Here is a 14,011-nt window from a genome sequence, read left to right on the forward strand (position 1 = left end):
GAAAGCCTCCAGAGAGCCATATTGCATTGCATTTTACATAAAATTACAACAGCTGCAGATTGAAAAGGAAAGGACATTTTTAATAACATTCAATTACAATATGACTTATTTCACAATTGTATATGCTATATTTTTTATTATTTTAATTATTTTATTTTATTTTCCATTTAAAGCTGAGTCCCCTAAAAGGCACATAAAGCTAAAATATATATATATTTTTTTTAATATTATTTTTTTTAATTTTAATTTTCTTTTTTGTACAATGCCCCCTATGACAGTGCCTGTCTTCCCATGTCTTCTGTTTAACAATAAACTGTCTATTAATCCTACACATTACGAAGAATAAATAACAACATTTTCCCCAACCCTATAGATTTAATAGGGCATAAAGTTTTGGGAACCTTGAGCAATATTCACGAAAGTGTTTGTGAACAGAACCCAGGCAGATTCGTTCATCCCTAATGACTACCATCAGTACAGGCTGTTTGGAAGTGAGAGATAACAGTTTCCTCTGGTGGTCACTGGGGACATCTACAGTTCTCAGGAGAATAGATTGCTGATAGGCTACAGATTAATTGTCTGAAAGTATTAGTTGCTGGCAAAGCAGCTACACCTTTCAGCTGTGTTATTTGTGGAAGCTGCAAGGAGTAAAATAAAGGATAGTGGCAGAGATGCATTTCATTTTCAAATATATATTTGTGGTCAATAGTTTGATTCATTCAACTGTCCAAAATTTGTAGTCCATCCATACCATATTGTACTTTGTCACACAATGATGATGAGCATGAACCAAATATGGTAAAGTAAGGATGTTATCCTGCCAACCAAATGCAGATTTGTTTCTGAACTTCCCAAAGCTATTTATGACTGTGAATGTTGAAAAGAAAAAAAAACAAAACTAGACGGGTTAAAATTATGGCGCTGGAGCAAGCTGCTGTGCCTTTCATGGACAGCAAAGATAAAAAAACAAGAAAATATTGGAGCATGTAAAATCACAAATTTAACTGGATGACAAAATTACAAAACTCAGGCTCACCTATGCAATGCATTTACACTCATTGACGAAGGAAATTATGCTTAATTTGCTTAGCGGCAAATCGAAGCCAGGCTGTGCCAAAGATCATTTTATTTTTACATGGTAAACCTCCCTATGAGGATAAGAGCCCATTCCCATTAGCGCGACTTGTCAACCTGACAAGTCGCGGTTGGTCGCGGTCCATTGATTAGCACAGGACCCGTTCTAATAGGAGCGACACAAGTCGCTCCGACTTAGAAAAAGGGTCCTGTACTACTTTGGGGTGACCTCGGAGCGACTTGCATAGACTTATGTGAAGTCTCTGCAAGTCACGCTGAAGTTGCAGTGCACAGCAATCCAAAGTCGTGTCACGCTAGTCTGAATGGGCTCTTATAGTAGTTCAAGAAAGAAGTGTCAATTTTTTATAAAGAAAACATTTTTGGTTGCAATTAACTTTGCCCTAATACAGAAATGTTGGGGGTGATTTACTAAAAGCAAATAGATTGTGCACTTTGCAAAGTGCAGCTGCACCCTGCAAGTGCAGTTGCTCCAGAGCTTAGTAAATGAGGTAAAGCTTCACTTTGCAAAGATTATCCAATCACGTGCAAGGAAAATTTAAAAAAAATGCATTTTTGCTTGCACATTATTGGATGATGAAAGTTACCAGAGCTTCTGCTCATTTACTATGCTCCCTAGCAACTGCTCCTGCTGAGTGCAATTTCACTTTGCAAGGTGCACAGTCTATTTGCCTTTAGTAAATCAACCCTATTATGTGCTCATATGTAGGATGGTCATTTTGAAGGTTAGTGAACATCAGGCTGGACCGCCAAATCTTTTTCTTTCCACTAGTGCCTTTGGTTTTTTTTTTTTATCTTGGAACCAGTTGATGATTAAAATAATAACATGACACTTTCTGCTAGCAACAAGCGACCCCGCTAAGCTTCTAAGATGACTTTGTAAAATGGGTTTTCCCTCAGCCCCCAAGATCACTTTGTACCGTGCATGCAATCTTTTGTAATAAAAGAATACAAGTGCCATTCAGAATATTGTATCTATTTTTGCTCTTCTCACTCTGTTCTTACCAGAGGTCCATAAAGAGCATCTTTTTATTTTGGGAGAAAGAATAGAATATATGGAAGGTCTATTGTACCAGATCTAACTTGTATGAAAAATAATTGAATCATTATTTATATCATCAAATGGCAAATATGATTCTGAAAAAAAAAGTATTGTATGTACATTTGATGTTTTTTTTCTCTAGGGCAGTTTAACACTTTATGGGAATCAGTGCTATGGTCTCTGTCGTATTCTGTTTGGACATGCTTTATTTTTCATTTAAATAGAACAATATTTTTGAAAATATTTTTCAAAATGCTACAGTTAAAGCCGGTTCACACTATTACGACTTGCCAGGCGACTTGGTCAGCCTGGCAAGTCGCGCACCGTCGGGTCCATTGAGTAGTACAGGACTGGTTCTAATAGGAGCGACACAAGTCATTCTGACTTAGAAAAAGGGTCCTGTACTACTTCGGGGAGACCTGGAGGCGACTTGCATAGACATTCATTAGATGAAGTCCGTGCAAGTCGCGCCAAAGTCGCGGTGCACGGGACTTCACAGGTCGCCCCCGAAGTCGGAGCGACCTAATGTGAACGGGGACTTATTGTTACAGGTAAAAGGTTACAGTTATTGCCTTTAGAAAATAATTAGTTCTGCCCACTTATTCAAGAAGGCACAACTTTCAAAGTTTTCTATTTACAGTTCTGATCAATTGTCATATTTCGAGCTTGGTCATGGGATTCTTTCTGAGGATTATGACTGTTAAACTTTATTTAGCAGCTATAAGTTGCTGTAGGATCGATCTGTCTTTTTGTGCTTCTTGACAGCATAGGGCAGGGAAATATATACTTTTATGGCAAGGTAATTCTCCAACAATACTAATTAGTCAAGTGATCATGTTTATTGACCGTAATTACTCGCCGGGTTGTGCTTTGCTCCCATGACTATCATTGTGAATAGCAGTCAGGCTATTTTTAAATGTGGATGGCATTATGCAAAAGAGTGCAAAAGATTGGATATCCTACTTAAAAACAATATTTACCATAATGGAGGATTTTGTCCTTAATTGAACAATAGATACAAACATAGCGAGCCCCCCCCCAATTTAAATCTGAATGTATGAAGCTATACATTTTATTTATTCATACATGTTAATATTACTTAGCAATGTACTGCTTTATGTATCTGTAACCTTACTTGATAAATCATATAATGGTAAAGAGTCATTCATTGGTAGTCAGGGATACAGATTTCATTCTAGTCATCTATGTAAATTAATTATCTAGTTTTCTTTTTACTGCCCCTATATTTCATATTTCCTCCAAGGTCTAAATACTCTTTGTAAAAAAAAAAGCTTTCATGCAGTGGCATCTGAGTAACTGAATGCATTTCTTCTTTCAGGTTTCTGACAATTGTGACTCAGTGTTTGTCAATGGCAAAGAAATGAAAAGTAAAGTGGATACCATTGTAAACTTTACATACCAACACATCACCACCCAGCTGGAGGTTACAGTGTGGGCGCCACGCCTTCCATTGCAAATAGAAATATCAGACACTGAGCTGAGCCAGATTAAAGGCTGGAGGATTCCAGTTTCTGTTAATAAAAGGTAAGAGTGAACCCAAATAAAATGATCAAAGCACATAATTAGAATAAATTAAAATGCATTACATACAATTACAATTACAATTTAATTACAATACATTAGAATACATTATAGGGTGCATTCACACTTGTAAATGCACCTGCTCGGCAATTAGCTGCAAGAATCCCAGGGTGGGTTCTTGTTATCAGATGCAAGTAGGCATCCCCATTGAAAGCAACTAATGACACCCACTTGCATGTTGTTGTTCATGCTGAGATCACATGTGAGTGACTTACCCAGTGCGCAGACTGCCTGTGTCCAGGGCTGATCACTTGCATGAGCGATTACATGCAAGGGGGTTCAATTAGCTACGAAAGCTGACAGCCTCCCATTACTTTCAATGGGGCTGCTTTGTTGCAGCTGCTCGCTGAGCGGGCGCATCTGCAAGCGTGATTGCATCCTAAAGGCCAACTCTACATAATACTGTTGTTAAGGTATTTAGTGTAATGTTGCAAGTTAATCCCAAACTGGTTTCTATCTCTCTTAAGGTCTGATAAAATTGCCTTACCAGAGTTCCCAGAGTTCCCAGCTTTTCCTCACTACAGTCACTGAAGTCACCCTGATAGGGGATAATGTCAAATAAACAGATAATCTGGAAACCTGATGTGAAAGAATAATATGTTTATTATGGCCTTAGATGCATAAAAGGATGCATAAAAGGAATAAAAGCAATTATCAAGCAATTTTACCAACCAGTGTCCAGTTAACCTTTGAAAACTAATGATTTATTTAAATCAAGATTGAACATGAAATCATTATATTTCTATGGGGAATGTGGCCTCCCTGCTCATAAGTATATGAATAAGACTTTTCTGTATTGCACTAGTCCACTCAACTCCCCTTTTGTGTCTAATTTTTGTAATGCAGGACAAGTGACACACCCACTACATGATGCTTCCTGTCTCCCACAAAAAGAAAACCTAGAGGTTGATTTACTAAAATTGAAGAGTGCATAATCAGGACCAGCTCTGCATAGAAACAAGCTCTAGGTTATTTTGTCAAAGCTCAAAGTGGTTCTAAAGGCAGAAGGTTTTATTTTATCCTAATGCATTAGGATAAAATACCTTCTGTGTGCAGCAGTCCTTCTCAGCCCCCCTAGTACTTAACTGAGCCCCATTTCGATCCAGTGATCTTGCATGGGCAACTCTGCTATCCGGGACTCTCCCTCCTGATTGGCTGAGACACAGCAGCGGGTGCTTTTGGTTCCCACTGCTATCAATCAAAGTCAATGAACCACTGAGGAGAGAGAGGTAGCAGGGCCGATCTGCGGCTCAGTGTCTGAATTAACACACAGAGCAGCAGCTTGGCTCAGGTGCCCTTATAGCAAGCAAGCCCCCATGTGCACTTGGCAGGAGGGAAGGGCCAGGAGCACCAGCGAGGGACCCAAGAAGAGGAGAAACAGGGCTGCTCTGTGCAAAACCACTGCACAGAGCAGGTAAGTATAACATGTTTGTTATTTTTACTCCCCCCCCAAAAAAAAATTAGACTTTAGTATCACTTTAATTGAACAAGCTGAAGTTAGAAGCTGATTGGCTAAAATGCACAGCTGCATCAGATTTTGCACTCTCCAGTTTTAGTCCTGGTTCACACATAAGCGAAGCAGGAACCCTGCAAATCCACTGCAAGTTCCTGCATCACATTCAACGTGCACGCAGTTCACACTGCCATATGCGAATTGCTGGGGGTGTCAATACAAAGTTAACACCCCCCACAGCATTACGCAGTGTGAACTGTCAGTTCGGGACATGAATCGTATCACATAGGTGTGAACATTTATGCGATCCAATTCTGGTGTGGACCCAAAAAAGGGTCCTGTGCGTGTTGTGTCCGAATGCAATGAGAATTCAGCCATACAATCTGTATGGCTGAATTAGCATTGCACAGACATCGCATGTGATTTGCAGAGCAGTGTGCTCCGAATCACATGCAATGTCTGTCATCGCATATATGTGAACCTGCTCTTAGTGAATCAACCCTCTTTTGTATCAACACCACTAATAAGTGTCTCACAGTCCCAATCAAATTAAATCTTGCATTCAATGTCTGTATAAACAACATTTAAAAAGAGTGTGTAAAATATGGCTATAGTGAAAAACACAGTGCTCAGATAAAGGTGAACTAACAAGACCTTCCTACATCACCACAGCTGACCCGTTTGCTGGATGGCATTACAAGTGCATTGATTGGACATAAAGCTAAACTCCAAGGAGAAATAAAGCAAGCTAATGCCTTTCAAAATCAATAAACAGGGGTTGATTTACTAAAACCGGAGAGTGCAACATCTGGTGCAGCTTTGCATAGAAACCAAACAGCTTCCAGGTTATTTGTCAAAACTTAACTGAGCAAGCTAAAGTTAGAAGCTGATTGGCTACAATGCACAGCTGCACCAGATTTTGTACTCTCCAGTTCTAGTAAATCAACCCAAGTATAGTCTTAGCTTGTTTTCAGTTTTTACACTTATAGCTGTACAATAGTGATGAACCGAACACCCCCCTGTTTGGTTCACATCAGAACATCTCAAACAGGGGAAATTTTCTAGCGAACATGCAAACTCCATTAAAGTCTACGGGGGACACGAACATGAAAAATCAAAAGTTCTAATTTTAAAGGCTTAAATGCAAGTTATTGGTCCAAAAATGTGTATGGGGACCCGGGTACTGCCTTGGGGGACATGAAGCAATGCAAATTTTTTTTTTTTAAAACGATCGTTTTTACAGGAGCAGTGATTTTAATAATGCTTAAAGTGAAACAATAAAAATGAAAATTCCTTTAAATATCGTGCCTGGGGGGGGCCCTTAATGTGCCTGTGAAGTAGCGCATTTGTGCAATGCTTGTAGCCTGCTGCAGCAATACTGACATTTCTAAAGCAAAAAATGTAATTTAAACTTGTTCGCAGCTGTAATGTAATGTCGGCTCCCGGCAATACGGATAAAAAAATGAAAAAAAAAAAAAAAAACGGCTTGGGGTCCCCCCCATTCCATTCCAGACCCCTCGGGTCTGGTATGGATTTTAAGGGGAACCCCACGCCAAAATTAAAAAAAAAATGGCGTGGGGTTCTCCCTGAGATCCATACCAGACCCTTACCTGAGCACACAGCCTGGCAGGCCAGGATGGGGGTGGGGGCGAGCGAGTGCCCCCCCTAAACCATACCAGGCTGCATGCCCTCAACATGGGGGGGTGGGTGCTTTGGGGCAGGGGGGACTCTAATGTCAGTAAATTATTCACTGCACCTGAGCAGTGCATTGTGGGGTAGCTTGTGATGTCATAAAAGAGATTTTTTTGCGGGACTGCGACATTGCGGCGGACAGATAGGACCCTTGACTGACATTTTGACACTTTTGGGGTTACCAGTGACATCACTACAGTAATCAGTGCTATACATATGCACTGTTACTGTAAAAATGACACTGGCAGGGAAGGGGTTAACTTTATTGGTGATGCAGGGGTTAAGTGTGTCCCTAGGGGCGTGCTTCTAACTGTGAAGGGATGTGGCTAGTGGTGTAACAGCAGAGACATACGATCCTACATAGCAGGACCGTATGATCTCCGTTCTTACACAGGGGAGAATGACAGGCGGCTTTGTTTACATTAGCCGCCTGCCTTTGTCCCTCTGCAACGGACGATTGCGAGTGGCCGGCGGACATCGGGTCCGCCGGGCACATGCGCAGGGTTGTCCGTGAATGAGCGGGGGCAGGAGCGCACCTCCGGCGGCGCGCGCTTGCCCCCTAGAGGCTCATAGGCGAGCGACGTATCCCCACGTCGCTTTGCCTGTGAGGGGCTGACTGCCGCAGTAAATATACTGATGGCAGTCGGCAAGTGGTTAAAATCCATACCAGACCCCTGGGGGAGGGGACCTCATGCCGTTTTTTTCAGCAATACTGACATAAACTGATATAAACTGAAGTGTCTATATATATATATATATATATATATATATATATATATATATATATATATATATATAACTTTGTGGTATACACTGCACTGCACACACACTCTGATCTCAATAAACTGTAAAAAGCGAAAAACTCTCTCCCTGCCAGCAATGTATTTATTAACTATAGAATTCCATTTATAAATCACATGCTGGCCAAGGGATTCAAACACACAACCCTGCAATTAGCAAGGCTGGTGCTCTACCAGCTACGCCACCATCAAGCACGCTTAGGGTGAATACATTTTTACTGCCTAACTAACTCCTATCTCACCCTACACACAGACTTAATGGTGGCATAGATGGTAGAATACCAGGCTTGCTGTGAGATGGCTGTGGGGTTCAAATCCCCTGGCCAGCGGGTGATTTATTGAAATCAGAGGTCAGAGTCCATGATAATGCAGGAAACTCAAAGTTCCTGCGAAGAAGCCTATTTATTCGTCATTCGAAGGATAAGCGAACAGCCAATGTTCAAGTTCGACTCCAACCCGAAGCTCATCCCTACTGTACAAGCGAACAGCCAATGTTCAAGTTCGACTCCAACCCGAAGCTCATCCCTACTGTACAAGCTAAACTAATGAATTATTCTATAATAATTAATGAGCTTAAGGCTCAACTCCAGAATTTTAGAAAAAATGTTCCCTTGCAGTGCAAAGCTAGTTATGTCTAGGGTGTAAAGGAAGAGATATTCAGGCTGCCACTGGCGCTGCCCTTTTCTCCCCAAAGCTCTGGTCTGTCTGTTGTTGTTTCCCCCCTCCCCAAAGAAAATATGATCAACCTTTCCAGAGACCTGTCACAAATCTCCCTGCTGAGCCCTTAATGGCTTCATAAATGTACAGGAAAAGCATGAACAGGAATGGACACAAACTTGACTTAAAAAGTCACATATGTATATACACTCCACTACTCATATCTCTGAATATAATAATTATTAGGACATTTGGTTTAACCTTTCCTTATGAATTTATATCATATGCTCAGTTTAAGTTGAGTATGTTGTGCATAGAATTCTATTTTTTATCACATTTTTACTACCAAAGATTCAGTAGAAACCAAAATGTGTGGCAAAAAAACTAGCAAATAATAAAGTCAGATTTTTACACAGAACAAAAATTAAGACAAGCATCAGCTCATTAACATTTCAGTTCTTATTACAAAATGCAAGTGAATCTGACATCCATTTTAATCCTAATTAACCCAATAAGGATAACACACATAAATCCAGAAAGTAAGAGAAACACACAAAGTGATGAAGCGTAGAAGGTAAGCTTGTAGAACTGATGTGGTGTTACAAAGACTAATCTGAAACTTGGATGGGTATCTGCAATGCTGCAACCTGAGGAGGTAGCAGTCAGAGATACGTGATGAATGTTTTGGAGAAAAATATCGCAGCACGCAGTGGCAGTAGCTAAACTTAGTGTTTTGATTAAATAAAGCAATGGCTTAAAGTGTGTGTAGGCAAACAATTAATTACACAAATCAAATACATATGTTTGAACTGCCTTAGCAAATACATTGTTTGTAATTCTGCTCAGCCAGTTTTCTAATTCTGATACACTACAAGACACCATAGCCATGCCTTGACTATTTACTTTTCTCTACTGCAGTTAAAGTAATACAGTTTGGCCAAGACTATGATGATATAGTGAAAATGTACTGTAGCTGTTTAGAGCTGAGATTCCCTCTGTATTCTCCTTGAATTGTCCATTTATTCAATTCATGTAAATGAGCAAAGCAGTAGGGTCTGGTTTGCTTACAGTATTGATTCCTTTAATTTGAATGTTCCTTAATAGTGGACTATAGAAGGCTAGTACAAGCCATATTGTGGTATTGTTTAAAAAAAAAGAAAAAAATGTAAGGTGTACAGTGCATACCGAAAGTTTTCACAGCGCTTCAAATTGTCCACATTTTGTTATGTTACAGCCTTATTCCAAAAAGGATTACATAAAAAAATAATGAACAAAAAAAATAATGAACAAAAAAAATCCCATGTACATAGGTATTCACAGCCTTTGCTCAATACTTTTTGAACCACCTTTGGCACCAATTACAGACTTAAGTCTTTTCGAGTATGATGCTACAAGCTTGGCACACCTATTTATGGGCAGTTTCTCACATTCCTCATTGTAGGACCTCTCAAGCTCCATCAGGTTGGACAGGGAGCATCGGCGCACAGCCATGTTCAGATCTCTCCAGAGATGTTAAATCGGGTTCAAGTCTGGGCTCTGGCTGGGCCACTCAAGGACATTCATAGAGTTGTCCCATATCCACTTCTTTGTTATCTTGGCTGTGTGCTTAGGGTCATTGTCCTGTTGGAAGATGAGCCTTTGACCCAGTCTGAGGTCCAGAGCGCCCACTTCTTTGTTATCTTGGCTGTGTACTTAGGGTCATTGTCCTGTTGGAAAATGAGCCTTCGACCCAGTCTGAGGTCCAGAGCGCTCTGGAGCAGGTTTTCATCAAGGATGTCTCTGTACATTGCTGCACCCATCTTTCCCTTGATCCTGACTAGAATGATGCTGCCACCACCATGCTTCACTGTAGGGATGGTATTGGCTAGGTGATGAGCAGTGCCTGGTTTCCTCTAGACATGACAATTACCAGTCAGGCCAAAGAATTCAATCTTTGTTTAATCAGAACAGAGAATTTTGTATCTTATGGTCTGAGAGATCCTTAGGTGCCTTTTGGCAAACTCCAGGCAGGCTGTCATGTGCCTTTTACTGAGGAGTGGCTTCTGCCTGGCCACTCTACCATACAGGCCTGATTGATGGAGTGCTGTAGAGATGGTTGTTCTTCTGGAAGGTTCACCTTTCTCCACAGAGAAATGCTGGAGCTCTGTCAGAGTGACCATCAGGTTCTTGGTCACCTCCCTGACTAAGGCCCTTCTTCCTCGATCACTCAGTTTGGTGTGGTGACCCGCTCTAGGAAGAGTCCTGGTGGTTCCAAACTTCTTCAATTTACGAATTATGGAGGCCACTGTGCTCATTGGGACCTTCAATGCTGCAGACATTTTTCTGTACCCTTCCCCAGATCTGTGCCTCAATACAATCCTGTCTCGGAGGTCTACAGACAATTCCTTGGATTTCATGGCTTGGTTTGTGCTCTGACATGCACTGTTAACTGTGGTACCTTATGTAGACAGGAATGTGCCTTTCCAAATCATGTCTAATCAAGTGAATTTACCACATGTGGACTCCAATAAAGTTGTAGAAACCTCTCAAGGATGATCAGTGGAAACAGGATGCACCTGAGCTTAATTTTGAGTGTTATGGCAAAGGTTGTAAATATTTATGTACATGGGATTTTTTCATTTTTTATTTTTAATAAATTAGCAAAGATTTCAAACAAATTTCTATCACATTATCATTATGGGGTATTGTTTGTAGAATTATGAGGAAAATAATGAATTGAATCTATTTTGGAATAAGGCTGTTACATAACAAAATGCGGAAAAAGTGAAGCACTGTGAAAACTTTCTGAATGCACTCTATATTTATCATATTGGGATATCATCTTGGCTGTTAGTCACTCTAGATTTACATTAAAGTGGAGTTACGCCCCCTCTCCAAAAATGTAAAGTCAGCAGTTGCACATTCTGTTATGAGAAAAAAGGACTTTAAATGAGGTGCATTAAAACACCCAGCCCTTAGTACATACTGTAGCTGCTGACTTTTAATATTAGGACACTTACCTGTCCTGGAATCCAGCTATGTCGGCACCCCAGCCAATATTTCCATCGGCTGTCAGGTGCTGCCAACATTGCTGGTAAGGGAACATTCACTTGACATTTCCTCAAACTACTATATTTGTTTTTACTAAAGTTTACTGAGTTTAAGCTGTCAAATTATTGAATTATTGCAAATTATTGAACTAGTGCACTAAAATTGCAATAATTCTAATATTCTTTTAAGCAAGAAAATCCATTCTGCTCAATTGGAAGAACTCCAATCCCCCTACTTCAACGCAAGTCTTTCATTTAATTAATGCTGACCTGACTAAATGCAAAAAAAAAGTTAGGATAGTGGAGCATGTCCCAAGAAATTCCACAAAACGTGGAGTCTATTATAGGAGTCCCCTATGACATTTTATTCAGATGTGCCCATTTTGAATGTTGTCTGCTAATGTCCTATACTTATTTTTTCTTACCTTACAATGTGGGTATGGCGGGGTGTATGTGAGGTTGGATGGATGTGTGTCTGTTTTTCTTGAATCATGTCTAGGTAACAATTTATCATATAGTCTTGGGTACTCTGTGCCCCCTTCTAAGTTATGTATATCTATTTGTATGTTAATGGTTTCTTCTTTTTTGTGCTGTGATTATATTTTGTGCTTTCTATGACACAAATAATCACATATTAAAAAAATGTAATGGTTACAAATGTTGTCCCTGTGTTGTAAATACATGTTTCTTTGGTTAAATCTGTAAAAGACACAAAAATTTAGCTTCTGTAATTATCAATTAAAATTACTTTTTATTAAAATATACAATGCTAAAACACATGAGTATTCTATTTGCAATAGTATTAAGAATGTTATACATAGTGCAAATGTCAATATTCAAGTTATCACACCCCTTAGCCATCCCTCCCCAACTCATATCTGCTCAAGGTCCTGGCAGGCAGCACTGAGTCCCTGTATGTAAAAGTACACACAAATGAGACATGTAAAGACTGTAGGCTCTGTACATGCTTTAAATATACATACACACAAGACAACCACATGATTGCCTAGTTATGCTTAGTTATATGGCTGACATGCAGTGCAAACAGCCTGTCCAAACATTAACAACTTTAACTACTTGCCACCCAAGCCAATTCTGACACTTCTGTCCTACAAGTAAAAATCCCAATTTTTTTGCTAGAAAATTACTCAGAACCCCCAAACATTATATATGTTTTTTAGCAGAGACCCTAGAGAGTAAAATGGTGGTTGTCGCAACTTTTTATGTCACAAGGTATTTGTGCAGCAATTTTTTAAACATTTTTTTTGGAAAACAATAGAGTTTTATGAATTAAAAAAAACAAAACACTAAAATTAGCCAGGTTTTTTATACTAATGTGAAAGATGCTGTTACACCAAGTAAATAGATACTTAACATGTCATGCTTTAAAATTGCGCACATTCGTGGAATGGTGGCAAACTTCGATACATAAAAATCTCCATAGGCAAGGCTTTAAATTTTTTTTACAGATTACCTGTTTAGAGTTACAGAGGATGTCTTAGGCTAGAATTATTGCTCTCACTCTGATATTCGCTGTGATACCTCACATGTGTGGTTTGAACGTCGTTTACATAAGTGGGCGCGACATATGTATGCGTTCACTTCTGTGTCCGAGCACGCGGACATGATGTCATAATGTCACGCCCGGCCTCCGAATGTCAAAGAGAAGACCAGGGACCCTCTAGTCCTCGGCCATCTATATGGTAAACGGCCACCGCCAGCCGATTTGTTTTTTGGCTCACCGATTGCACTGGCTCGCTGATGATTTTTTTTATAGCAGAGACCCTAGAGAATAAAATGGCGGTTGTTGCAATATTTTATGTCACACTGTATTTGCGCAGCGGTCTTTCAAACGCAATTTTTTTGTGAACGATAGTGTTACACTGAGTAAATAGAAACCTTTTATGTCATGCTTTAAAATTGCACATGCTCATGCAATGGCGACAAACTACGCTACCTAAAAATCTTAATAGGCGGCGCTTTAAAATTTTTTACAGGAGGTCTGAGAATTATTGCTCTCCCTCTAACAATTGTGGCGATACCTCACATGTGTGGCGCGAACACCGTTTACATATGCGGGTGTGACTTATGTATGTATTTGCTTCTGTCCGCAAGCACAGAGGAATAGGGAGCTTACATTTTTTTTCTTTTTTCATTTACTTTTGTAGACTGTGCCTTTTGTTTTTACTTTTTTTTTATCACTTTTATTCCTATTACAAGGAATGTAAACTTTGTAATAGAAATCAGCATGACATGATCTCTCATTTACCTTTAAAAGAAAAAAAAAAATTGAACTTTGACTTTAGGAAAATAAAAAGTTGATGGCCAAGATTCGGAAGTGACGTTGGAGGTCGCTCTGGTCCTCCAAGGGCAAAAAGCCAAGTGGGGACCATCTTGCCCTCACTTCCTGCCCAGCTATTTGCTGAGTAAACCCTGAAACAACTGGGAAGTGGTGATGGTGGGGGGCATAGCTGCTGCCATAACCCCGGTATTTAATGTAAAAAACATGATGTACATTTAAGGTTAGGCGGTCAAGCTTATCCTGTGTCATAGTAGGTAAAGTAACAGGTTCACTTAACTAAAAACACTGTATGCAGTCATTACTTATTTTGCCTTATATGAGAAAAGTACAGCTTCTCTGTTA

The 14,011-nt window shown here is 39.8% G+C and overlaps 1 protein-coding gene across 1 annotated transcript in view; it reads left to right on the forward strand.

Moving 5' to 3' along the window:
* Positions 1 to 14,011, forward strand: part of TMEM132B (transmembrane protein 132B) — an 826,908-nt gene that overhangs the window by 790,639 nt on the left and 22,258 nt on the right. Inside the window, exon 6 of the mRNA XM_082244082.1 lies at positions 3,474 to 3,679. Coding sequence (XP_082100208.1) covers positions 3,474 to 3,679 — 206 coding nt within the window. The remainder of the gene's footprint in view (positions 1 to 3,473; positions 3,680 to 14,011) is intronic.

This window comes from Pelophylax lessonae (assembly GCF_965119305.1).
Source record: "Pelophylax lessonae genome assembly, chromosome: 1".
Taxonomy (NCBI): Eukaryota; Metazoa; Chordata; class Amphibia; order Anura; family Ranidae; genus Pelophylax; species Pelophylax lessonae.